We start from the raw sequence: 27,561 nt of genomic DNA on the forward strand, positions 1-27,561 counted from the left end.
TGATCGAACCCGGCTGACCGCCACACATGTAAAGGAGCAAGGCGTGAAAAGCGGGTTCCACCAAATGTTCTACCAACACTAGCTTTCTTTGCTCCCATAACTAAAATATATTAACAGTAGTAAAGCAGAAACTTCAGGAGTACTATGCAACAATTTATTCAAAAAGTGGTATACTTAGGAATTTTTGGAAAATTTGAAATCACAAAATTTTACCATAAATTACTAAAATCAACAGCATGAAACCTTACGAGTTTTCAACTATAAATATACAACCATTCCCCCACCATAAATTGAAGTCCAGGATTTTTTTTGTATCATTGACAATTGCTTTGTAAATATAAATGGAACTCCTCTTGCCATTAGTCATTTGAAGTATTATTTTGTTAGAAAACATTCTGATTGTACACACATACAAACATTATATATTGTAATAGACTTTCAGCTTGAATGTGATTATTTGAAATAATATGTAAATATACAAGAAATATTTCTTTTTCGTTACAGAAACTTCGAGACCACGTCTTCCAATAATCTATTGGTATTCCTATGAGTACCAAAATGCATTCCGTTTTTAGCAGACCTAGCTATTTTTGTATTCACATGAAGCAGAATTTGTTCAATTTTATACAGAAAAAAACCATTTGCTGTGGTCTTCAACTCGACAATTGTCAATCAGCAGTGGTTATTTCCATTCTTAAATGTCGATACAATATTTTCCGATGAGCTTGAAATAAAAGATACCACACATTCTGAGACATGCTTCCTATACATGTATATTTACCAGAAAGACGTTTACAACCAGCTTTATATCAACTTCCCTAATTACTTATTCAGCAATATACCCTCATCGCATGCTGGGTTTACATCATTCATTTGATTTCATACGCAAGAGTATGTTCCACACATATGGACAATTTCGTATTGACAAAGAACGAAGTTGCGAATGTAAGCAGTTTCGTTTAAAGTCTTCATTTCGTATGAGTTCTACGGTCGATACAATGACTGTCAGCAAATACAATTTATCATTGAGTCTTTTGAATGACGTTATTTATACTGATTGTTAGACCATTACATTGTATTTAAAAACTGAATTGTCGACGGAGTTTTCCGTTATTTCCCGATCATGAAAAGGAGCACCTGGCGGGTGTGACGGGTCGGCAAGGGGATGCTCACTCCTCCACTGCTCCTGATCCCACCTCTGACGTTAAAAAGGTCCGTTTTTGCCCTGCTCCTGATTTGTATTGTTAGATGGACTTTCAGCTTGAATAAGACGGAAAGTAAAATACAATATTCAATTCAATTCAATTTCTCTATTGATTCACCAAACATGTTGGCATACAATTAACCATGTTACATATAAAAGACAAATAATAAAATGCATACATACATGCAAGTGTATGGATCAGTGAAGTCAACTATGCAGAGTATTACAACTTGAAGATTAAACATAATCATTATGCAAGCAGTATAGTATGGACAGTGATGAGCTAATAAATGCATTTGGAACGCAATTCAAAACATTCATATAAAAATTCACATAGCCTTCAGGATTACAAAATACTTTACAATGATTTTCTTTCAATATGTTATCGTTTAAATTACAGATGTTCAGAGGACAGTACTTTTTTCGCAAATCTGCATATAAGGAAAGTCATATATGGAATGTATTTCACTTTCTACAACAGTTTTACAATAGTGACAAAAACGCGATTCTTTTGGGATACAAGGCTTTGAATATCTGCCTACTTCAAAAGGATGTGCAGAAATTCTCAGTTTTGTTAATTTAGAACGTATAGCTTTATTTATTGTATATTAAGTAGTCTTGTAATTCATAATTCTTTCTAATTTGACTGAAAAATAATAATTTACCACATTTGGAGAATTTAATGTTCTGAAGTTGCAAATTAACATTTTTTATGTAAAAATTCTTCAAGCAGCTGCTGAATGTGTTATCAGTTATATCTAATGATGGAAGGTTAGGTTTCTTTTTTAATTTATCAATCTGACTTAGCCAATTATCCTTTACACCATTACTATATAGGTTGTCATCTTCTAAGGAAGCAGCAATAAGAATTTGATTTCTAGTGCCATTCTTATTCTTAACATTTTTTAGTCTCTTATAGTATTTAAACATTGAGATGATAACTTTGCAACAAATAGGGACTGTTCCTAGCTCATATTTAATGGCTAAAGGATGTATTCGCTTTAACAAAAGAATTGACCTATAGGAGAGAACAATTTCCCGGAAAAAGTGACATTGAATAATTAAGCTTTATTTGTTGTTTTCTACCGTACATATGTCTAAATTTTCCAAATTTGTATTTCTTACCTAAAAATTATTATTTACAACTTTACAATAAACCTTCAAAAATGACTGAAACACCATTTTGTCCGTTAAAGCGTTGATTTTTGCATGTATTTTGGCCTAGAAGTCCTTCAGGGCAGGCCTGCCCCTAAATAAAATTGTGATATTTTGATAGGTTATGATGTAAGGAATGATTTAAGATAGGATTTTTTTAGGGGCACCCCTGCCCTAGGGTCGAAATTCCCAAAAAACCTACAAAAAATAAGAAAACCTGATTTTGAAAATCTGCTTCAAATTTTGACCTGTAAATTTTATAGACGGACTAGCTCAGTTGATATAAGAGTTGGCTTTACTCCGTGAAATGCTTCTTTTTAAAGTCGCGGGTTTGAATCCACCTGGCACCACACTTTTAAAGTTTTAAATTTCGCCTTTTTAAAGACAAATTAATTTTTTTTTAATAGACTTGTGTATTTTCCTTCAATTATAATGTATGCCCATTCTTGATACAAGAAAAACTAAAGAGATGTCAAGTCGTAACAATCAAATGTACAGTTGTCAGTCAGGCGGAACATACCTCAGTATAAGCACACTTTCTCCGAGGACAAGAGGAACTCACTCTGTGTTATTTGATACAGATATTCTTGACAGCATTGAGCTGCGTCGAATTTGAATTGTATATATTCCTTAGAATTTAATCACATTGATTTTGGCTACATATATCAGTAACTGTACTCCCTTGGATTTCATTTAGGCCTATATAATTTGCACACATTAATGACATTTTTATTATATCCACGGATAAATAGCCTAGACATAAAGAATAGAATTTCAGAGACAGTAGACATTACCATTATGCACAATGAGAAGTAAAGACAAATATCAATTATTACATTTGGAGCTAACAAACTCAGAAAATCAATGACAAGGTTTCTTCTACCTCTACTCACTGAAATAAAGATTTAGGAAAAAACAAATTGTTAAATGTATTTGGCCTAATGGCATTAATAGGAACGGAAATCGACAAGCTTTTTGTAGAGAAAAAAACCAAGCCCGGTCCTATAGGTCAGATCCCTATTTATAATGAAGTGATCCTTTGAAGCTTTTCTCTGTACACCCAAAATATCTTTAAATATCAAATGCTTTATCTTTTCAAAAGGCAGTTGATCACAATTGTTTATATTAATATTAAAGTCTGAAATCCATATCTCAGAAACATAAAAAATGATAGGTTCAATAAGTGAAGTATATAATTTTAAGAGTTTTTACAGATAAGTTATTTTGAAAAGGTATAAAGAGCGTTTCATTGATGGACTATTGAATGATTATAATAAAAACAATATTGAGTTGTGTCAATTTTCTTATTTGAGAAAATCATTGCTTTAGTTTTATCAGAGTTAACAGTCAATTTTGATTTTAGGCAATATTCTGAGAGACAGTCTAATGAGTTTTGAGGACCTTCTTTTGTAGTACTTAGAGAGGAGAATTAGGTCATCTGCAAAGAATAAATGTCCAACTTCAATATTTTGTAATTCAGGAGGACTTGTGGTATAATTAATTAAGTGTGAGTAGAAGTCATCAATAAATATATTAAAAAGAATAGGGGAAAGACTATGTCCTTGTTTAACCCCACGTGTAGCTATAAAATGTTCACTATAGTAAGATTCATCTTTACAACAATATTTAGTATTTAAGTACATATTATTTATTATATTGTAAAATTTCCCACCTATGCCCTTTTGGTATAGTTTGTGTAGCATTAAAGTACGATCAACTGTATCAAAGGCTTTAGTGAAATCCACAAAACATGCATAAATGTTTTGTTTCTTCCATTTTAAATACTTATTTATAAGAGTTTTTAAAATAAATATATTATCTGTGGTACGGTGGTTTCATCTGAATCCAAATTGATAATTACTCAGTAGGTTATTTGTTTCCAAGTATGAATTTAGGGGCATTGTAAAAGTCCACTAAAGAATTTTCCCAAACAGCTTGTAACACTTAATCCTCTATAGTTCGATGGGTTACATGGGTCACCAGATTTATAAATAGAAGTTATTTGTACCGCATTCCAGGCTTCAGGTATTTTCCCAGTAAAAAGAATTTTATTCAAGAGTTTTGTCAATATATTTAGAAGTGTACTTGAACCACTTTTAATAAACTCGTTGAGAATTAGATCTTGTCCAGATGATTTACCATTTCTTAGACTTTTAATGCCAAGTTTGACTTCATTGCATGTGAAAGGATAGTCAAGGGGAGTAAGTTTCTGAATTTCAGATTTATCTACATATTCACAGGAGTTACTGCCCTTAGAGCACAATAAGTCTTGATAGTGATTCATAAATGCTTGAAGTCCTGGATTGGAAGAACTTGAGTTTTGTTTAATTTTATTTTTGCTTAGGACCTTCCAAAAATCTTTTGAATTGTTCTGATTTAGATTGTCGATGTTGTCAGTTACTGTCTTATAAAATTCATGTTTTGATTTCTTTTTCATTCTGTTAAATTCCCGTTTAGCATTTGCGAAAGCCTTTAATAAATTACAATCTTTAGGGTTTATTTGAATTCTTCTTCCAAGTTTGCGGACTTCTCTTTTTAGTAGAGATATATCATTAGACATCCAAGGTTTTGGTTTTTTCTTGTTTATTTTTCGATTATGTATTGGTGGTTAAAAGAGAAGAGTTTTAGATGCAGCTGTTAAATATATTTTAGTTAATTTATTGTTAATATCATCAATACTTATGTCTTTCTCATTCAGACTATTATCAAGGTCAATTAGGCTGTTTATGCTCTCTGTATCAACAAGGGCTGTTTGGTAAGCAAGTTTACATTGATTAGACCAATATAAAGATAACAAACAGTTATCTTGTTCAAAAGTCTGTTGAAGCGCGATGTAAATCAGGAGCATCTAGAACAAAGATGGACCTCCAAAGACATCAACGTTGGGATCAGGCGTCATGCAGAAGTGAGTGTCTCCTGTCGATCGACCACACCTAAGCTCATTGCTTCATGTCATGATCCGAGAATAGATCTACATGTAAAACGTAAAAAAGAATCCGTAGACAGTACAGTGTATTAAAATGATCTAACAATCACAGTATGAAATACGACGATTCTTAAATTCCATGGCTCCTGATCTCAAGTCTTGTGCTTTAAGGGGTTTCTCTACATCCAATGCAATATCTATTGCTATGTAGTATTATAGACATTTGCTCGTCATCTCCATATTCCCTCTTTATACTGTAAGTCTTTTTAATATTTCACGTTGTTAAACTTTCAGGATTTCTTAATTTTGAAATTTTAAAATTTAATTTGAATTTCGTGTAAGCATTTTTACAATTAAAAAAAATAATAATAGCATTCACAATGGGTTAAATTTTTCGGAAAATGATGAATCGCAAACACAGTAAACCCTTCCTCTAAAGGTTTTAAAGATATAAGATATGACAGTCGGATAAACTGACAGTGACATACATGTGAACAGACTACAGATAGGCAAACATTCTAATAATATTGACTGCAGTCCTAATTTGTAGGTTATCGTCATTAAAAAGTAAGACTCCATGATATTTTCAATTTCATGATATTTTGGTGAAAAAATCACACACACAAAAATTGTTGGGAATTCGGGACACCCTCATTTGTTTGACGATCTGTATATGGTTTATAAGACATGGACGTAATTATTAGAGCTGTCGGATTCTTGTAGTTTGTTTTTGTTTTTGTTGACCCCTATTTGACTATACTGATGACCGCTGGACTCCCCGTCTCCCCGGCCTCCCGTACTTTTGACACTGGTTTGACTGCCCCGGGCCTCACTAGACTCCTGCGGTTGTCTCTGACTCGCCCTGATTTGAGTGTATCGATGAGAGTTGGCCAGATCCTCTGTACCATTTACCCCTATCTGAGTGTACTGATTACTTAGTTCTGTTGAAAAAAGAGACGCAACTATATATAATTCTAAGAACTTTTCATTTTATATATCTCAAGATATATTGATTGGTAGTTTTCTATGTAACAGAGGTGTTTCTACTTAAAATAAATTTGCAACTTATTAAAAATATCTTCCAAAAAATTATTTTTTTTCTACATTTTCATTAGAAGAAAAATATTTTTATAAAATCATGTATCATTTTTGATTCTAGATGACAAAATTTAGTTGTAATTCTTTATTAAAAGCTACTCACCAACATCCAAACTTGCGTAACCATTGTCTTGCTCAGTTGTTATATGAGTTATGTATCCGTCTTTTGTTTGCATAGCTTTTAGTTTACTGAAATGAATAAAAGTTGATTAATACAGAATTTTCATTAATCACATTAATTTTTAGACAATTGTAAAAAGTGTTGTGTAAAGCCAATGACCAATAATTCACACATAAAACACATACATGTGTGTGTGTGTGTGTGGTGACAAATTTAAAAAAAACAGTTAGTCACTGTGGATCACTGTTTGGCATCCCCAAGGCTGAAGATCTCGCCTTTTTTCGTTATTGTCATTCTTGGCTTGCGAAGATATGACTGACTTGCCTGTCTGGTAGATCTTTACATTAAATAATCATATTGCTTTTGTTATAATTAACTGCGCATGTAATTCTATATTTAAAGTATAGCCATACAAACTATATCGGTCATGATAAAGAGCCCCTCTCACTGCTCTGAATGGCATGAATGGCCCTAAATGCTAAGTAAAGGCATTCATCAATGTATAATGAGGCTTCTATACTTGTATGCGTGAATAATTCTTGAATGGGAAGGATATGGAGATAAAGAACAGTATTCAATATCAAAGTCCATAAAAAATACAAAATAATAGCAGAGCAAACACGGACCTCCGAACCAACAGAGGTGGGATCAGGTGCCATGGAGGAGTGAGCATCCCCTGCTGACAGGTCAAATCCGCGATGTACTCATTGTCATGATCGTAAAATAACAAAACAATCCGTCGTCAATTCAGTGTATATATAGTGGACTAACAATAGGTATGAAAAACGTCAGTCAGCATTTGACTCAATGATAAATTGCATTTGCTGACAAGGTCACTGTATCGACCATAGAACTAACGAAATGATGACTTTAAACGAGACTGCTGATATTCTTTTTTCATCAACTTGCTTGTCAATAATTTACCTCGTTTTAGAAATTGTTCATACGTAGAGCATGCTCCGTGTGCAGGTGATGAAGGTATATTGCTGCATAAGTAAGGGAAGTTGACGATAGAAAAGTTAAAGTCGTCACGTTTATCATATAATTTGGTTGTTAGGTAACCTTTTATGTCTTTTTCAAGTAAAATACCAAAGTACGAAACAGATGTGTCAGACTCTGTGGTATCTTTTATCTCAAGCTCTCCTGGATATATCGTAACGACGTAGGAATGGAAATTACCATTGTTGATTGACAATACGTCGTCAATATATCTGAAGGCCGAGTTAAAGGCCACAGCAAGTGATTTCTTCTTTTCACGCAAAATATTTTGCATAAATTCTGCTTCATATGAATACAAAAATTGGTCTGCTAATAACGGAGCGCAAGAGGTTCCCATGGGAATTCGAATTGATTGTTGAAAGACCTAGTTTCCAAAAACCACATAGATATTGTCAATCAGAAACTCAAGCATCTTTTTGATGTCAACTTCAGAGTACTTTTGTGTACAATCAAAATGATTTTTAACAAAATAAATTTGCAAATGACCAATGACCAGGTAAGTAAATTTACGAGTTCCATTTTTATTGAAAAAGCAGCTGTCAATGATATGAAGAAGCCTGGATTTTAATTTGTCGTGGGGAATGGTTGTGTATAAAGTTGAAAGTCGTAAGTTTTTAAGCTGTTGATTTTGGTAAAAACCTTGTGATTTGAAATTGTCCATAAGTTCTTTGGAATTTTTGAGTATCCACATCTGTTTCAAACCACTTCTTGAATATATACTTGCACAGTACTCTTGAAGTTTTTCCTTCACTACTGTCAATATCTTAGTGAGGAGTAACGAAAAAGGCTTAGTTGAACATTTACTGGAACCCCTTATGTATCTTGTTTGTAAGGATTCTTATGAAGTTTTGGAATCCAATATATATAAGGTAGTTCAAATTCATTTTGGCGCTGTTGAATATAAAAAATATTCAAAACTGACATATGGTTTTGAAGAATTTTTTCTTTTGATGTAGAATTAAATCCAAATTCTTCTAGAATACAATTTATAAATGAGCCTTATTTATAAACGAAGACAATGTTGTTACCTGCTTTGTCGGCAGGGACCAGTACGTAGTGATCATGTAATCTAATTCTTTTTTCAATTCTGGTTTATTGAACACAGAAGGATAGATGGTTTTCATATTGCCCCTCAATCTTTTAATATGTGGCTTTAACATGTATCTGATACATTTCTGACAAGGTGTCAACGTCTTCTTTTTCATATCTGGCCCATCGTCTGGCGTAATTTTCAACAGAATCTATAATATTAATGAAATTCTGACGCCAGTTGAAGGATCGGGGTTCCCTATATTTAGGACCTTTTAAAATAAGTGATCTAAGGTCCTCATTATTAAATATATTTACGTCACCTGTAATAGCCTGTCCAGCAGGACTATAGTAACCGTTATAGGGTGAAGAAGAACATGAACACGAAGGAGGATTATGTTTCAGATAGTCGGTATCTAGGCCATGTAAAGTGTTTTTGTAATTGAAAAGTTTGGAAGCAATGGTCGATGTGTATTTGTATGAAATACAAGGTGTAGTCTTTAACTTGAAATATGGTGGAATAGAAGACTGGACCCTTTTGTGATTAATTATATTACTTATTTTGACCGCGTCAATTCATTTATTGGTATGTTGAAGTTTAAGGAAAAGACGAATTGTTTTAGCTGCATTTTCTTCCGCAAAACGTGCGGGTTTAAAAAGCTATGCTATGCAATATCCACAGTTACAGATCCGAGTCTATATTCTGGTGTCGAGGAATCAAAAATTGGACTTTCCTTGGCCTTTTCAAGAAGATTATTTAAAAGTTTCAGAGGAACAGAGTAAAGTTCGGTGCGAATATGATGTAGACCTAAATGTTGATTTAAATGAGGTAGTAATGAATCAAAAGAGACGTCGCGTATTGCAGGTTTATTGTACGGCCGATGCCCATGACTACGCTTGCGTCTTTGTGTATGGTTAAAAAGTCCTATCACATTTACATTATTACACTGTGGACTGGAAAGAATACTATACCAACACTATAGACATTGTCATTACATCCATAGGGAAAGGCTGTCCCTTGTTTTCTAATCCTAAATTCTTCTCATTGTCTACAGAAAGGTGTACTCAGCGATGGACTATTAGTGTGGTGATAAATCTTTTTGAGAATTCTAACTTTCAAAGACAAAATAGAATGATCAGGTAAATGAAATGTTGTATAAAAGCTGCTGACCACCATGATTTATTTGAAACCGGTGACCTGATATTCTTTGATTAAGTGATCCCTTGGTTTCACCAACATAAACGAGTCCACACGTATTACATTCTATTCCATAGACAACTTTAGAAGATTTGCAGTTAAGATTTTCCCAAGTTTTAGTATACAAGCTCTGTTCAGTAGGATTACTGGTAAAAGAAGTTTTAGTTATCAAAACGTCACAGGTTTCACAGTTTTTCACAGAACATTTGGAAACAGAAGCCACGGGATCGGAAAAGGAATCATTTAGTATATCTGTAATAGAAACCTCACATTCTTTCAATTTGTATGATGTATTGGATTTATACCAAAACTGGGCATCTGAAGAACTTATCTAAGGGGTACCAAATGAACTCCTCGAGTCTTTGTCCCTTTTTACACTGGGCGACGCGCCTGCCAGTATCATTTCGTTAACCTGTGTACTCATGAATGAATAGGTACCGAACGACAAGTATCCTTGGGGACAGACTGTCCACCAGCAGAGATACATGTTCGGTGGTTAAAAGAAGGATATGGATATAACGAACAGTAATCAATACCGTATAAGTAAAAATTTTAGCGAGACGCAAATTTAGCGATTTGTCCTTAAAAACTGGTAATTTATTGTTAGCGAGTTGTTATTTTACCAATTTTAAAATGCATATTAATGAAGCTATTACAAAGAAAACGTAATAAATTTTTAGCGATATTCAATTTAAGCGATCTCTGCGCCCTCGCTAATAATGCCAAAACTGAATCCTCGCTAAAAAAATTCCACTTATACGATATAAAGTCCATAAACAATACAAAATAGGAGCAGAGCAAATACGGACCTCCAAAACATCAGAGATGGGATCAGGTGCCATGGAGGAGTGAGCATCCCCTGTTGACCGGTCACATCCGCCTTGTGCCCCTTGTCATGATCGTGAAATAACGGATAATTTGTCGTCATTTCAGTGTATAAATAATGGACTAACAATCGGTATGAAAAACTTAAGTCAGCATTTGACTCAATGATAAATTGTATTTGCTGACAAGATCATTGCATCGACCATAAAACTTACGAAATGATGACCTTAAACGAGACTGCTGATATTCTTGTGTCATCAACTTGCTTGTCAATAGTTTACCTCGTTTTAGAAATTGTTCATATGTAGAGCATGCTCTTGCGTATCGATTTAACTGAGATATATATACACTCCGTATGCAGGTGATGAAGGTAAACAATGAGCAGATAAAAAAATCAATCTTTTTGTAGAGGGATATACATGTAAAGGGAATTTTCCTCATATATAAACTGAATTCTTACCGTGCTGTTATAAATAAAGCTATAGTGATTCCAATAAAGATAACCAACGCCAGAAAAAGAACACCGACTGCAGCTCTATATATCTGCAGCTGAGAAGAGGACCTAGTGGAGGGTAGCTGCACAGGCACAAACACCTCAACGGTAATGTCTGTACAATAAAATTCATATCATTTCCATACTTTTCCATACAATATATAAAAGTTCATAAACGTAATGGTTACTTTTTCATATACATGGGTGCCAATCAGTACAAATATTTATGAAGTTTAATTTTCTGGATTTTACTAACACACTTCGTGAAATCTTTGTGATCTTTCTAGTACTTACTCTGATCACAATGTTGACCTTTCCAACCGTCCGTACACTGTAGACATGCCCCTGTCACTATGTCACATTGGTTGCCCCGGCAGTTTATTGGACATTTCATTTCGCAATTTTCTCCATAAACTCCTGATGCACACCCTAATTCATATGTGATTATTTTATTAAACAATTGTCTTTTGCATGGTGAATTTTACTTAATGTGTAATAATTGGTGGAACAGCTTATCGACTAAAATACAAAACATACATCAACACTATTTAAAATCCCAACTCCGTTGAGTCTGAAAATGAAATCCATTTTAAATCAAATAATGGCGGTAAATATACCAAGTAGAGACAACGACAACGTTTTCTAGGTCGCCTTCGTTGCACAGTAGTTTTAGTGGCTGCTCTTGAATCGCGGAATAATTTAATGAGTTAAATCCTCATGTAGAGGGTTCGAATCCCCCTTGTGGGACGTGAAGGCCGGTGCTTCGGATGAGATAGTAAAAACCGAGGTACACTGTACCTAGCTACAGATCTGTAGCTCGAAAAAATTATATACTAGTAGGAGAGCTACAGATTTGCAGCTACCGAGGTATCGGGTCGCAGTAGGTGCTGGCACGAAAAAGATCCATCATTATGAGTGAAAAATTCTTGAGAGGGACTTGAAAGAACTCAACATATGAATAAACAAGGTCCATTTGCAACGTTCAATTTCTCACAGAAGGAGAAGGTTATATCCAGTAAGGCCATTATTTATTCTGTTTGAAGATATATATTCAGACAATAGAGCCCCGAATTAAGGAGAGATGATACAAACAGATCTAGATTTTTGTCAAAAATCTTAAAATAACATTTTAAATCATGTTTAAAGGAGGAAAATGAATAATTTCATCCATATATATTTCTTGATTTTTATTTACAGATTTAATAAATGGGATTTAAATTGATGAAAAAATGTATAGAATAATAGAGATAGATCCAGAAAGGTAGAATTTTAAAATAATAGAAAACTTTACAATTAATTTGTCTTACATTTTAGAAATTTATTATTCGCATCATTTACAAACAAAATAGACCTGTACATTTGTAAGTAAAATTATGCCAATCCAGGCATCCATTTTCTTTGTATCATCTGTCCTTAAATATGTTAAATTGTTGGCAATAAGGTTAAAAATGTGATGAAAGTTAGTAGATTAGTTGTAAGAGCACTCACCAAAGACTTGGACTTCACAGAGTTCCGCAGTGATTTCTTTTTGTCTTCTATTATAGTACGTGACGTAACGCCCATGACGTGTACACACATGATCTGATTCCAATTGGAACAGTGTGCCGTTGTTCTGGTAGCACAGATATCCATCATTAGGGCTAACTGCACAGGTGGTGTTCGATATATAAAGAGAAAATCCAGCGTGGTCACATAATCTTTTTTCAACTATTGCTAGAGGAAAGAAATTTTACAAAGTTTAACAAAAGTGAGGAGCATATAATTTTATGCCCCCGTAAACGAAGTTTCGGGGTTTATAGTTTTTGTCGTGTCCGTCCGTCTGTCTAGCTGTCTCTCTGTCTGTCTCACACTGCCTGTTTGTCCGCAAAAACTTTAACCTTGACCATAACTTCGATTAAGTGAATTCAGCTATGACTTTCATATTTAATATAATATGTATTCCTTGTGACAAGACCTCTCTTTGGATACCACGAAATTGTGACCTTTTGACCTCGACCTAGGAGTTTAGCCAACTTTTACACAAAATTTCCAAACTTTAACTTTTACCATATCTGTTGAAAAGTATACACCAGGTTATTTATACTCCACATATGTATTTTTGTGGATATAATTTAATTGGATACCAACTTTCACTTGACCTTTTGACCTTAATTTTCGAGATTTCCGTACTTTTGAAAAACTTTAACCTTGGCCATAACTTTTGAACGCTAAGGTCTAGTTATCTCGTAATTAAAACATGTAATCCTTGTAGGAAGACCCTTCATTGGATACCAATTAAGAACTTTGAGCCTTTGACCTTGGAGTTTGACATATTTTTTAAAAGCAAAACTTGACGATAATTTTTTAGGGCTGGTGCTTTTATACTCTACATACCGGTATTTATTCCTTGTGACAAGACCTTTCATTTAATAGCAAAACCTTTGACTCTTTGACCTTGGAGTTTGACCTACTTTTTGAATATTTAACCTTGACCATACCTTTTGAAGGGCTAGGGTTTTCATATTTCACATTTGTTTTTTTTTTTTTGTGGCAAGACCTTTCACTGGATACCAGTTACTTTGATCTTTTGCTCTTGACCTACAGGTTTTCTGTACTTATAATTGATTTTAAGTTTGACCTATTTTCAAATTGCACAATTGTATTTCCAGTTAGAATACCCAACTTTTAGTACTAATATATTAAATCTGCATTTAAGAAAAAAATAATCTTCGCTACGTTGCCATTCAGGGGCATCAGAGTTTCACAAACACATCATGTTATTTATAAAGAATAACATGCTTAAAAGAATGGTACATGTAATTGTGTGAAAAAAATATTAGTGCATACATCATTGAACATCTCAAAAATTCCCATTTTTATGAAACATAGTTTCCCTTGATTTCCCATGATTTTTCAAACCTTTGTATTTCACCTTGATAAAGCAAAAATATAGCAATATTAAAATGCAAATCTTCTTCGTAAAATTAACTTGACGCGTACTCCAATACAACAGCGAAACCTGGGGGGAAAATTATGTACTCTTCGCCAGTATCTCAGTCAACGCTTACTGTTGTCATTGCTGTCATTACGGATAAAGACCCGGATATCGTGGATACTTTTTACTTCCCCTAAGTCAACCCTCCACCACACGATGTTTTCTTGTTTTGTGCTGGCACAAACCTCAAACTTCTGATCTGTGTTATTATCTACCGCCCAACTGGCTCTTTTGTCCCCTGAGGCTGATGTTGAGCTCTGTTCAGCTTGTCTATTTAACGCAAGATTATCTGTAAAAGATTCGTCTATTTAAAAGAGATAGGTGTTCTTTACTTTCCTTCAACAAAAAGTTCAGATAACCTGTACACACTTCAATCTCAATATTGATGAGTCGCTCGCGTGGCGCAATGGTTAGAGCGTCTTCTCTAGAGTCGTGAAGTAAGGAGTCGATCCTTACGTCATGGGTTCGCATCCCACTGTGAGACGCAGAAACCGGTCCTTCGGATGAGACCCTTTAAGGTCCGACGATATGTTCCTCGGATATGTGTTTTGTATATTTTTGAAATATATCAAAATACGAGGGCTGTTCAATAAATAATGTCCTGAACTGTATGACATACAATACAGATATCATATGACATTAAGCTTGACTTTCTCTCATAATGTAATCTTTATTGAATTTATAACAGTTAATGTGACCACTTTTCATCACATAGTTTCATTGTGAGAAGCTAGAAAACAAGGTCTATTCGAGACATTGCATTATACATGTAAATGAATGGTTAAGAATAAGTAAACTAGAATGAAAATAAAAGCTTCATTAAAGTTGCTGTAAAACTTGTTAAAAATCCCAAAGAAATATTCACTGAAATATGTAATATTTACAGCAACCAATGCCTGTTTTATAGACAAATGAGCAGGTTGATTTCAATGATAAAAAAATTGTTTAATGGGTATCAAAAATGGGTACCGTCCATGCCAACCAAAACTTATAACAAATTATGTACTGTTTGCCAAATTTCAACAAATAATATTTGATGATGTATGATTGACATTAAGACACATAGCAAATTTGATATACACCATTTCGGGAGTAGTTTACACTGTTTTTAAGAAACGTTTGACGGTAAAAAAGCTTAGTACTCAAAGGTCACCCTATATTTTGAAAAATGAGTGAAAACGACAGCGTGTACGAATGTCTTAACAATTATTCTAAAATATCAGTAATTGTAGTTATCCATGTTTGTTTGATATTCAAACAGATAATGGAATTTGAATCTATTGCTAAAAACCCTCAAAACTAAATTTACCATAAAATGTACTTGATAAAAACAGCAAAGGTTTGACAAGAGCAAAGAATTGCAAGAGCATAAAAACAGTCTTCAAGTTCGTATTCAGGGAGACAGTTTAATTTCTGAAGGAGGCTAGAAAGCAAATGTTTTGCAAAATCAAAGTACTGAAAGTACTGAAAAGCGGTTAGCATGCTTTCATCGAATATGTACAGTGTACAATAACAAAAAATGCATTGAATGATGATATTAAAGTAAGCATGCATGTCTTTGTCCAGTGTCATCAGCGAAGAAGCAGACACACTGAATTTTGTAGTACTTAACTAAATGGTGAAACCAATAACATTCAGAATGATGTCACAAATGTATGTTTCAAAATATCAACCTGAGATTTTCAGTTTGAAAGACAGGAAGTTCAATTTCAAAAATTTCTCCAATTGTCTCCATTGGTGGCGTCCAAAAGTGCTCAGAACGAAAAAAATTATGTTGATGTTGCAAATTTCATTTTCTTTCATGCTCTATTGATTCTGAAATTAGGTAACTGTAAAGGCTACTATAGCAAACAACTCAAAAAGAAAATAAAATGATAATTCAAATTCTTTAGATTAATTGATTTGGAGTACTGTACATAGATCTTTAGCTGGCTAGTCTGAGAAGAACGGATGGACGAGCAGAGAATTAATTAATTTCAGAGAGCTTCAGTTTCGTAGGCTCACTGCGGGTCAGCAGGTGTGACCTGTCATTGGGGATGCTTACTTCTCCTGGGCACCGGAACTTTCAAGGATCCGTTTTTCTTTTGAGACCGATCACTGTTCATTTTGTATTTTGATACAAATACTGAGTACATTTGTTTATTAATATTATGAACTTTTTCTCTCACAGGAAGAAAGATAAGTAAACAATATAATAAAGTTTTAAGAAATGTACATTATTGACTTTTCATACAATTAAATGTTCGAATAAGTAAATGGTATATGACAATGATTTAAAAAAGAGTCTTGCACGATATGTATAAACGAACGTATACTGAGTATTTGGCAAATATTTTTCATGCAATATTGTAAAAAAAAAAAAAAAAAAAAAAATGTGTGAAAAGGAAAGTTGTTGTTTAATCCATCAGTACTAGTATTTTAAAAATTCAAAGGTTAACTAAAAGTCAGTGTATAACAAACAATTTAATTGTCCATTGCAAGTATTACCTAGGTATCATTGTCACTTTCTTCAATATTTCGCATAAGCAATACATTGGGTTATTATTTTTTTTACTAAAAACAAGTATGCGAATTTCTATCAATATGCCTGTAAGCATCTGTATTTTAATTTTTATTTCTTCTCAAAGGCTCAAAATGATAATTAACAAATTGTACAAATTCAAATTTAAAAAGTATTTTTACAACTTATACCTTGCATAGGAATTTAGCAAACTTACAAAAATAATCACTTATTAGATATAATTTTCAATTTGTGCTAATTGTCAAGATTTTTCATACCTCTTTTTTCTGTGCATATTTTATATCGGCTGATTTTTAGAAGAGGATCGAATGCCGATTAAATTTTTTTCCCATTTTTTAAAAATTAATTTTAGTATATTCAGGGTCCCATTATTTTTTTTTTAAATAAAAATGTGACCGTTTTTAATAATTAGACTGAGTACAGAATTTATCCCTGGAAACAAAGCTTTTATCATCTTTAAAATAATTTCAATTGAGAGAAAAAGGAGAAGAAAACAAACGTTTCATTATGGAAGTAACAACTTACAGATGTATTCAGTATTTTTAAATAAAGGCTTTCTTCGTGTACTAATATTACTTAAGTTAATTAAAGGGATGCCTTAAGGTAGGGTGGTGTAATTTCGACCGATTATTTTTTTGTACTTGAGATTTGTTAAAGTGTGTCTCTGTTATGTTATGCTACAACTTTAACTGGATCCTTTTACCTTCAAATACATTTTCTCTTTTAGATAACATCGACTTTATATACTTTTTTTGTCATAATATGAAATAAATGCGTTCGATTTACAAGATACGTGTGTTGGGTTTCGACCGCACACGGGGTATTTTCGACCGATGAGCCAATACAAAGGAAATAATTGACGTCAGCTCTAATATAGTTTAAAAAATATTAATTTAAATTTTACTGCTGTACAGCATAAAAGATCGAGTAAAAATATACTGACCAAAAATTTACAATTTTTGTAAATGTACCTAATTCGAAGACATCGAGTGCACCAGATGTCTATGACGCCGATATGCCAACTGGTTAAGGCATGCTACAAATGTACATGTACAGGCATCTAAACTGCATGTAAATAAAATAAATTATTTTTCACTATTGTAGCACTAGTTTCTACCAGGTATTTATGTACATAGTTCTAATCATATTTTTTCTGGACGGTCATGAATTCTGTCTGGTGACAGATAGTAAATTGCGTCATTTTACATTGGTCGAAGTTACCCACTGACGCCCGCCGTATTCATGTAGGGATAACTTTGGCCGATTTCTGTTCAGCTGGTTTGCAATTTAATTTATAAAAAAATAAATATTATAAATTAAAAGGGTATAAATTTCATTTTCAAAATAATGTTTGATAAATCTCACGTCAGGGATATCCATTGATTGTCTTTTCATGCAAGATTTTTCTGAGGTGATAGTTCGCCGTAGTGGCAAAAATATACCCGTCTGTAATTTTTCGGGTGATAAAGCCTATTCCTTGATGTAATTTTCCAAAAAAGATCTTAATAACGCTCATGGAAATAAAATTATTTTGGACACAATATATTAAAAATACGTTTTCTTTCTGCATAATATAAATTTACATACAAAATTATACGCCATAAACAAAATATATTTAGGTTTTTATGAACGGTCGAAATTAAGCAGGTGGTCTAATTACACCACCCTACCCTAATATTTTGGCAAGGAAAATGAAACTCAATCGAGAGATTCTCCGATGTTTTGCAGTCGGTAATAACCTTCAACCCCTTTAGCCAGTAATTAACCCGTCCTCCCTGTGCCCAGTAACATAATTCGGTCAAATATTTATTGTTCATGAGGGGTGCCTTATAATTAATCAAAGGCACCTGAATTTTTATCAGTAAGTCTCTAAATTAGCCAAATATTGAAACATTCTACCCCCTCTATATATAAATACACAAGACGTGCAACGCCATTTTGACCCCCTGTTCGATTCAGGCTTCAATTTAACAAATAAATCGGATATGCCTACTGGTTTTCGTGTAGCATTGGGTTCAAATATGATATTTCTCGCTATACATTTCTTCCTAAAGTTTAAATCTAACGAGTTGATAATGTTATCAGCTAAACTTCATGCTGACTTCGAATTTCGTCACAGGGCCCGATCGCCATCAGCTGACGTCACGGAAATTTAATCTCGACACCAAATGCTCCTATACATAAACTTTTTTAATACAACAATTATACATTTATTTTATTGACCAACAAAATCAGAAAAAAAATTAAAAACTGAAAGATTATGTTGTTTTGATAGTCTTGATTTTATTTATCATATGTTATATATGTTATATACAAATCATAGGTAGAGGCTTTGTTGAAGTTTCCGTTGTCGATAGGTAGCGCCTTATGGAAGTTTCCGGTGTCGATAAAAATTGCGTAATATCGTTGGAGACATGCCATAAAGCGGTTAGCAAAGCTAACCGCTTAAAAATCGAAAGGTTTATTAGAGGAAAGACCCAGAATCAGGTATCCACTACATTAACTTTCTTCATGACAGCGTCCAAACCCGCACGCCCTGAAGAGTAAAGGGGTTTTCGGGATAAACAGAAACTTAATGTTTTTTCACATTATTCGCCAGGATCTTTGACCTTTTGACTTATTTCTATTTCCAAACTTGAAAAAACACCTTTCAGAAGGAAGAAACATTTCCAGGAAATCACTGGATCTGCCATTTTCGAGTACATGTATACTAAGGGTTATACCCAAAAATGAGTTTTAAAAACAATCAGAAATTGGATAAAAAATGTTACGGACATGTGTTTTAATTAAAAGAGATTAATAAGTTAAATCATGAAGACTGAATCATTGAAAAGCGTCTTTTGCTTCTTCCCGAGCACCCAGGACATTAATTATTGAACAGCCCTCGTATTTAAAATTTTAATTACATTCTAATTTTTAAACCAGTTTCCAAATGCTTTCAAAAAATACAACACTTAAAAATTGATTTTAAAGAAGTTTAGTTTTTTCCCAAAAGTATTATTTAAGAAACACTACCCTCTGCTATCTTGCACATATGCCTGATAAGGTACGTTAATTTTTTTGTGAGTTAACATGTTACAGTATGAATACTTCAGGACAAAGTCTTGGAAAAAATTATATAGTATCAAGGAACGTCTCATCTGTCCTTAACGACATTCGATCCTGATATTTATAGTCTTAAACTTTTTTGCCAAGTATATTTTTAGTTTCTGCATACATAGCTTAATTAAAATTCAAATCAAAAGATGGGGGTCAATACGCTTCTTTTGGCGCTACAATACACTTAATATGACCTTTCTGCACTGAAATTTGTGTCTTAATTAAAAATTACATTTTTGACGTTTTCCTTACAATAGTTTTATCCAATTGAAGCATGAAACAAAATGAACTCTAAGTTTGTTTAAAAAAACACACTTAAAAATTGTGACTAAGAAAAAGTTTCAAATTGCTTCGCATAATCAATTATTTGACCTTTCTGCACTAATAAAATGTGATGTTTCTGTCATTGAAAATTTAATAAGCAAGAAAATTATTTTAAAGTCTTAAACTTTTTTCTGATTTTAAGCAAATAGGTCAAATTTATCTTGAATATTTAGAAAAGAACATCAAAAGTTGGGGTATATGATGTAAATTTTTAGATTTTACTAAAAAAGTGTCAATTTTACGTTAAAATTGGCTCAATTTTCTCCCGGATTTTCAGAATATATTTACTATATTTGTCACATTTTGTTGATAGAATTCATAAGAAATAATTTAATAGATATTTCAGAACCAGTATAACACATTTCACTGCAAAAAACAGCTTTCTCTGCAACCAGGATGGGAAAATAGGAATCTAAAATTAACAATACTGTTATAGTTCAAAATGGAAAAACTGATCATATTCGTCTAAAAAACCTTCCGCCACAAAATATAGTCCCTAGTTTAATTCTACTTGAAGGGAATTTAATCTCGGTTTTTTCATTGAATATAGTTAATTTTGCACTGTAGAATTCAGATTTAATGTTAGAACTTAAAAATAATGCAGAATTTTATAAATAAAGGACATGACCAAAATATGCTCAAAATCTCAGGATAGAACGTCCTTAAATATGTTACATTTAAAGTTTAAATCTAAAGTTTAAACTTTAGATTAAAACTTTTAATGAAATAAATAGATCGCGAGGTCCTGTGACACAGCAGGTGCTGGCACGAAAAAGATTCCTCACCACTCAATGGCTTTGATTGCAAATGTAGCTCTCCATTGGCAAGTAGTGGCGTCTCTATATGAGGGAAAAACTCAAGAGGGACGTTAAACAACATACAATCAATCAATTAATCAATCAATCAATATTGATGAAAAATAGTAGCGAAACCTTTATTTTGAAAATAAATATCAGATTCAAAATAAAAGTCTTGATATAAAGTAAATAAGCAAGCTAATTAAATATTTTTTTGCATGTTCATGTAATTCACATTTTACCAGAGTATAAACATTAATGATGCTAATAAAGAAAGAGACTTACCATATGCTTTTGATAATTCAAAAACTGAGACAGTAGAAAATAAAATTTGAACGTACAAATACATGTTCAAAGCGTACAGTACCGTCAAAAAGTATCACGGAAGCTATCATATAAAACGTGATTTAAGTGACTCAGTACTTGAGTCATTTTACAAATACTGCATTGTTTTTTTATAGACAAAATATTGACATCACTTAAAATTAATAAGATTGTATCGACCTCTTCATAGGTTCTATATCTTATATCCTGCATAGTTTTTTTCCTTTCAATTAAAACTTACAAAAATAAATCGATCAAGCATTCAACATTTCTGATTATAAATAAAAAAAAATATTTTCAGTCTTTAAAGTGAGATTTTCCGGAGATTCAAGAATTCGTGGTAAGTGGATCACACCGACACGGAACTTGCTTGTAATGTATCAGTGTATTTATCACTATCTCTAGGAACACACTTTAAATGACCACGTAGAGTATACATGTACATAATTGTAGTTCAATGTTTAACTTAAAACGTAATAAATTTTTGCTTGAAGGTATGTTTAATTTACTTTAGTTTTTCACAATAAGCTAAATAACCGCACTTTAAACGGCGTAAAGTTTAATACTTTACCAAAATTTGCTGTATCCTTATTTAAACAATAAAATGCCTTCTTTGATTGTTATTACTGGAATTAACGGAAGCAGCTGTTGCAAAAAATACATATATAAGTTTTTTTCTACAATAGCTGCGAAGAGGGCTACATTATTGCAGCTAGTTAATTCCAGTAATAACAAACAAAGAAAGACATTTTATTGTTTATATTTAAATCTGTTTAATTTATCATTTAAAGTAGGATTAAAAAGATTAATTATTGTATTAATGATGCGAAAGCCTTTATATATGGAACGCCATCACTGCCTTATAGCATAAATCTATGCATTCATTATGTCAATCTATCATTACGTGATGTGAACATATTTTTACGTTATATCAATTTTTTATGGGGTGATGTAAAAATATCTTTACATCATGTCAATGCTGCATTACATGAAGTAAACACATTCTTCCATTATGTCAGCACTTTATAACTTGAAGTCGGAAGTTCATTATGTGAAGTGAAAATATGTTTACATTGTGTTAAATCTTTATTACGTGAAATGAATGTTTCTTTATATTATTTCATTTCTTTAATATGTGAGGTCAAAATTGCATTACGTCAAGTAAATTGTGTTTTATAATTAAACTTATCATTACATGAAGTCAAAAGTCCATTCCTTTTTGAGAATGTATATGTCTATTATATCAAAGCATTATTACGTGATATGGATTTATCTTTATTTTACGGCGAGAGCATCATGATGTGAGGTGAACACATCTTACCTTTATGTCAGTGCTTTATTACGTGGTGTAAAAAGTGTATAACATAATGTGAACATATCTTTATATTATATCAACACTTTATTACATTATGTCAAAACTCCATTCCGAGATGTGGATATATAATTTCGTTATGTCAACTCTTTCTTATCATATGTGATTTAAAAAATATCCTTATATTGTGTTAACTCTTTATCATGTTGATTCCAAAAGTTCATTACCTGATGTGAAAATACATTTACATTATCTGAAAGCTGTATATCTAGTATAATGAATGTTGACGACCGTGTTTTAATGACTGGTAAGAGGGGGGGGGGTCCCAATTGAGTAGGACGAATTATAGATACATAATATCAGTCCCCCCTCTTTTCCCAGACATAACCTTATTTTAGAAAATGTAATGTTCATTGAAAGTACAGCCCCCACCCCCACTTATTGTTGAACTATAGTCCACTAGGGGTAATGTAGTATAACTGAAAAAATATAGGACTGATCGAAGTCGGACCCCCCTCTCCGAAATAGATTTTCGGGCTTAGACAAATTTTTTTGGCTTGTCAAGTTTTTTCGGGTAAATAATTTTTTTTTCTGGCTGACATCCTTTTTCAAATAAATGCTATGTCACGGAATTAGTTACTGTAATTTTTTCAACCATTCCAAGACCAGAATTCTGTTACAAAAATCTACCAGTCCCTCATCTAAATCAATTGAGCATGCATGGGCACATATTTGTGGCGCATATGGGAATCTTGAAAAAAGAAGGGGGACGGTATAGAGTTGGTGACCAAAGGGGGAAAGCGGAAAAACTCTCCGGCAGGCTTTATAGTTTTCTATAGAAACAGTTTTCAATTTAATTCAGCTAAACTTAATGTGAAAGTAATGCAATGACCTACAACGTAAAACTAATAAATTTATTAATTTTATGTATATTTTGGTGACTAAAGATGGTAGGGCGGGATTTCTGCCCCCCCCCCTCCCCAACCCGCCAGTGCACGTGTGTTATACGATCGATGTGTTTACACTTTAAAACAGGAGAGTTAAAGACTGATAAAAAAAACTTATGACAGTGTTCTGAGTAAGATCAGAAGTTTAAGATTTTCATAAAAAAAAAGCAATTCAAAAGAAAAAAAAATGCTGCACGACTCATATTTGATTTATTTAATTATCAGATAAAAGTAAACGCCATTGAATTTCGACGCGTGACTTTAATTCACAGTCGCAGTGTTAAGGCTTTGCACGTTTCAAGATTGTCAATCATTTTTCGCTTAATGTTTTCATTTAAAGATGCAATTCCCAAATCGCTGAGAATTTATTTTATGACACTTTTCTCTCCCGCCATTTTTAGTGCTTTCGGAATGCGGAAAATACGTTATGCTCATATAAAGGCCGAGGATACCCGTGTTCGCATAACGTAATAGTGAATCGACATAATGTAGAAGAGTGTGCACAGTATGACATGAGCTTTTCACATCTGATATGAGATGAAATAGCCTAAGATACATGTATGCTGACAAGAGGCTTAGCATTTTTTACACAATGTAAAGACACAATGACATAACGTAATAACGATTTGTCAAAAAGTAAGGGCAAATTCACATCATGAAATTGATTCACGTCGTCATGTAGCATATTGAGGGCATAAAGTAGTAAAAGAATTGACCACATGTGACAATTTTTTCAGATCATGTAATGAAATTCTGACATCGTATTATAACGACTTGATATTGAGTTAAAGATAAATTCACATCATGTATTGAACTACTTAGACCAAATAGTAGAGAGTGCACATAATGTAATAATGAGTTGAAAATGTATAAAAACATTTTTACACCACGTAAAATTGTTTTGACTTAATGTCATAAAGAGCTGATATAATGCAATGGAAGATTGGCGCAATGTAATTAAAGTGCAAGTTAATGCCATAAAGACTAAACATAATGTAATTGAAATTTGATATAACGCAATAGTAGTGTGTGTAATTGTCATGAAGAGTTGACATAATGTAATGAAAGGTTGACACAATGCAATAGTACTGTGGACTAATGTCATAAAGAGTTGACATAATATAATGGAAGGTTGACATAATGCAATAGTACTGTGGGCTAATGTCATAAAGAGTTGACATAATATAATGGAAGGTTGACATAATATAATGGAAGGTTGACATAATGCAATAGTATTGTGGGATAATGTCATAAAGAGTTGACATAATATAATGGAAGGTTGACATAATGCAATAGTATTGTGGGATAATGTCATAAAGAGTTGACATAATATAATGGAAGGTTGACATAATGCAATAGTATTGTGGGATAATGTCATAAAGAGTTGACATAATATAATTGAAGGTTGACACAATACAATAGTAGTGTGAGTAAATGTCATAAAGAGTTGACATAATGTAATGTAAGGTTGACACAATGCAATTGTTGTGTTCTGCTATAAGGCAGTGACGGCGTTCCATATTTATACGTTTCATTGTTGGAACAGCCACTGATCAAGAAATCTGTACAGGTGACATGCCTAATGTAGTTCATGCAGTGATTAACGCAATGGGTTTTCTTAAGAAATGCTGTAGACGTACTTTTTTCCACGGGGTCATAATTCCGCGGAATCTCAATTTCTGTTTATTCCGCGGGTAGATAATTACGCGGATTTCTTAAACTGTTAACTGTATGCCTCACATTTATATTAAGTACGCTTGGACAAATTTGGACGGAAAATTTGTGACCGCGTACATAGTGTAAATTAATACCACGCGGAAAAAAGTACTTCTACAGTAAATGAGAAAATATTCAGTGGATGTTGTTGTTTGTTTATTTATTCCTTAAGTCATATGACTTATCAGATAACATAATTACAAGATACAGGATGTAAAGCACAGAATTAATATACATAAATGAAATATTTACATGTACAGCTCAACAAACTTTTTAAGCTCACATGGTTTTTCGCACAAATTAAGGTCACATTTTTATAATAAAAATTAGTATTTTCGAACCTCAGAACGACATGGCCCTACGTTATATTACATATATAATGTCAAGTATAAATGTCCTTTAAAATTATTATCTTAAGTTTCCAAAGTGGATGTTTTAGAGGGGAATTTATGAATAAATGGTACGATATTTCTACTATAGGCCTCTACCATAGGTTATTTACAAATAATATAAAACGTGCTTTCTTTGATACAATGTAGTTGAAAATTTTAAAATTTCTTCTTAAAGGTGATTATTTTTAAAAATTCTTTGCTCATTTACCATACACATCTGGATTTTGTCGAAATGTAGCACCGAAAAGAGATAACATTGCAGAAAGAAAGCATACTACAGGGTAGGATTATGAAGTATTGTTTATTTTTTTAAATAGTAAATTTTTTCTATGAAAAGGAAAATTCTTATGGATTTACAGTTTGAAACATTAAAATTTTGGTGTGGGGTGAATCTTTCATGATTCTGGATTTTAGAAGGTGACTCTGAAAAATGCCACCTTATTAACATACAAAGCAGTAAAACAGATGAAAAAAACTATTATCACCCTGTGCTAAAGAGTCAGAATGTACAGAAAATACACGTTACAGTAGCTTTACTGTGCCCGTATCTATGTTTCTGCAAAGAGCTACTGCTTTCAAAAGAACGGACAAAAAGACAGCTGCAATTGGCAAGAAACCACAAAAAATCAAATGGAAATATGTCTTATTTTTCAGCCAAGAATATATCAAAGTTCTAGCAATTGATTTTTATGAATTATGTTTTGGTAAATGAAATGAAACTAAAATAGTGTAAACAAATACTTTTAAAATGTATTTTGATTTCTCAATACTCAATATTACATTATATATAACAATGTGACTTTAATTTGTGCGAAAAACGATGTGACCTTAGAAAGTTTGTTGAGCTGTACTTCTTTTAAGTTAATACTGCTTGTTGTATACAATATTTCCAACCAAACATAGAAAAAATACTCAGTTTACAGATGTAAATCTCTAAGTGCTTCTGCTTTTTGGAGGAATTTCCCTATATTACAAAGTTCACTCACATTTTCAGTTGATAATAATTGTAATAGTTTATACATGCTAGGTCTATACCAATAATACTTTTTGTGGATGTAATTATAAGATAATCAATAAAGTAGACTCAGACGGGTCGACAGGAGGCGCTTTCTCCTTCATGGCCCATGTTTGCAACTTTCGGTTTTCGAACCGTCATGGTTTGCCCAGTTCACAAGCAATATTTACGGAAACTACGAAATAAAGCACTGTTTGTTGTATTACAATTTCCACCAAAATAGGCAATAACAGAATGTTCGAGTTTTCAACACTTTATGCAACCACTTCCCACGAAAAATTTAATTCAGATTGTTCACATCATAGACAGCTGTTTTAAAACGTGTTAATATACTAGTACTTAAATCAGTATCTGACTGACATTATCAATTAACAATATATTTAGTTTTATTATACTTTCATGTTAAATACTAAAATCTGATTGGTTTAGACGCAGTTAACAATCCGTTCTATTACCCTCAGCCTTAGCAACGCATGTGACAACGGGTAACACAACGGTAATGCCACATGCGTGGATATTATGCGCGTTCACCGTAGAATTCTCAAAACGTCAGTTGCGCGTTTGAAAGAACTGGAATAAACTTGACGTCAATAAAAGCTTGCGTCTGATGTAGTTTACTTGAAAACAACAAACGACAGACGAAAAATGCTTGCAAGTGCAGAAATAACGAAACTTTATATGATAAAAGACTCTTAGAGTATCAAACAAACAATGAAAAGCCAAAGGTCAGTTTTTTTTAGAAGTAGCGAGGAGTTTGAAAGCTTTCTAAACGTGAACGTAAAGATGATCGACGTTTTTTTTTTTTTTTTTTTTTTTTTTTGCTGACTTAATTTAAGAAGACATTCAGTATAATGAAATAAATGGTGCCTGTTTTGGAGGGTAACAGTTGAAATTGCCACCCCTCGGAAAACCATTGTCAACCTCCGCTGACGCGTCGGTTGACAATGGTTTTCCTTGGGGTGTCAATTTCAACTGTTACCCTCCAAAACAGGCACCATTTATATAATATCTATTTATATGTCGTTTCGATATGTCCCATTAAACGTGAAAAAAATGACAAGACAAAGTATTACAGTTTTGTTCACATCTGAA

At 32.8% G+C, this 27,561-nt stretch overlaps 1 protein-coding gene across 4 annotated transcripts; it reads right to left on the reverse strand.

Annotated features, from left to right (window-relative positions):
• Nucleotides 1–3,422: 3,422 nt before the first annotated feature.
• LOC134265487 (multiple epidermal growth factor-like domains protein 11) lies at nt 3,423–21,245 on the reverse strand. Of its 4 annotated transcripts, none has more exons than XM_062747702.1 (7): nt 21,049–21,245; nt 14,096–14,311; nt 12,537–12,692; nt 11,343–11,477; nt 11,016–11,163; nt 6,487–6,572; nt 3,424–6,226 (listed from the first exon to the last, which is right to left on the reverse strand). In XM_062747702.1, exons 1-7 carry the CDS (start codon nt 21,110–21,112, stop codon nt 5,964–5,966), a joined length of 1,068 nt encoding a protein of 355 aa, XP_062603686.1. In that variant the 5' UTR covers nt 21,113–21,245; the 3' UTR covers nt 3,424–5,963. The 4 variants fall into 4 exon arrangements, with proteins under 4 accessions (XP_062603687.1, XP_062603686.1, XP_062603685.1 ...); XM_062747701.1 differs by having other exon boundaries at nt 3,425–6,226; nt 12,537–12,755; nt 21,049–21,244; XM_062747699.1 differs by having other exon boundaries at nt 3,427–6,226; nt 12,537–12,761; nt 21,049–21,242.
• Nucleotides 21,246–27,561: the final 6,316 nt, after the last annotated feature.

The sequence above is a fragment of the Saccostrea cucullata genome, unplaced genomic scaffold, assembly GCF_032062105.1.
Source record: "Saccostrea cucullata isolate Sc308-1 unplaced genomic scaffold, CSIRO_AGI_Scuc_v1 ctg401, whole genome shotgun sequence".
NCBI lineage: Eukaryota > Metazoa > Mollusca > Bivalvia > Ostreida > Ostreidae > Saccostrea > Saccostrea cuccullata.

Bases quoted from the DNA above. Each gene is read 5' to 3' on its own strand.
- LOC134265487 (XM_062747699.1), bottom strand. From the start codon at position 21,112: ATGTATTTGTACGTTCAAATTTTATTTTCTACTGTCTCAGTTTTTGAA. The intron at 11,164-11,342 runs GTAAGTACTAGA...TTTATTGTACAG, and splicing joins AGGTCAACATTGTGATCAGA to ACATTACCGTTGAGGTGTTT. The intron at 6,573-11,015 runs GTAAGAATTCAG...TATTCATTTCAG, and splicing joins GCTTTATTTATAACAGCACG to TAAACTAAAAGCTATGCAAA.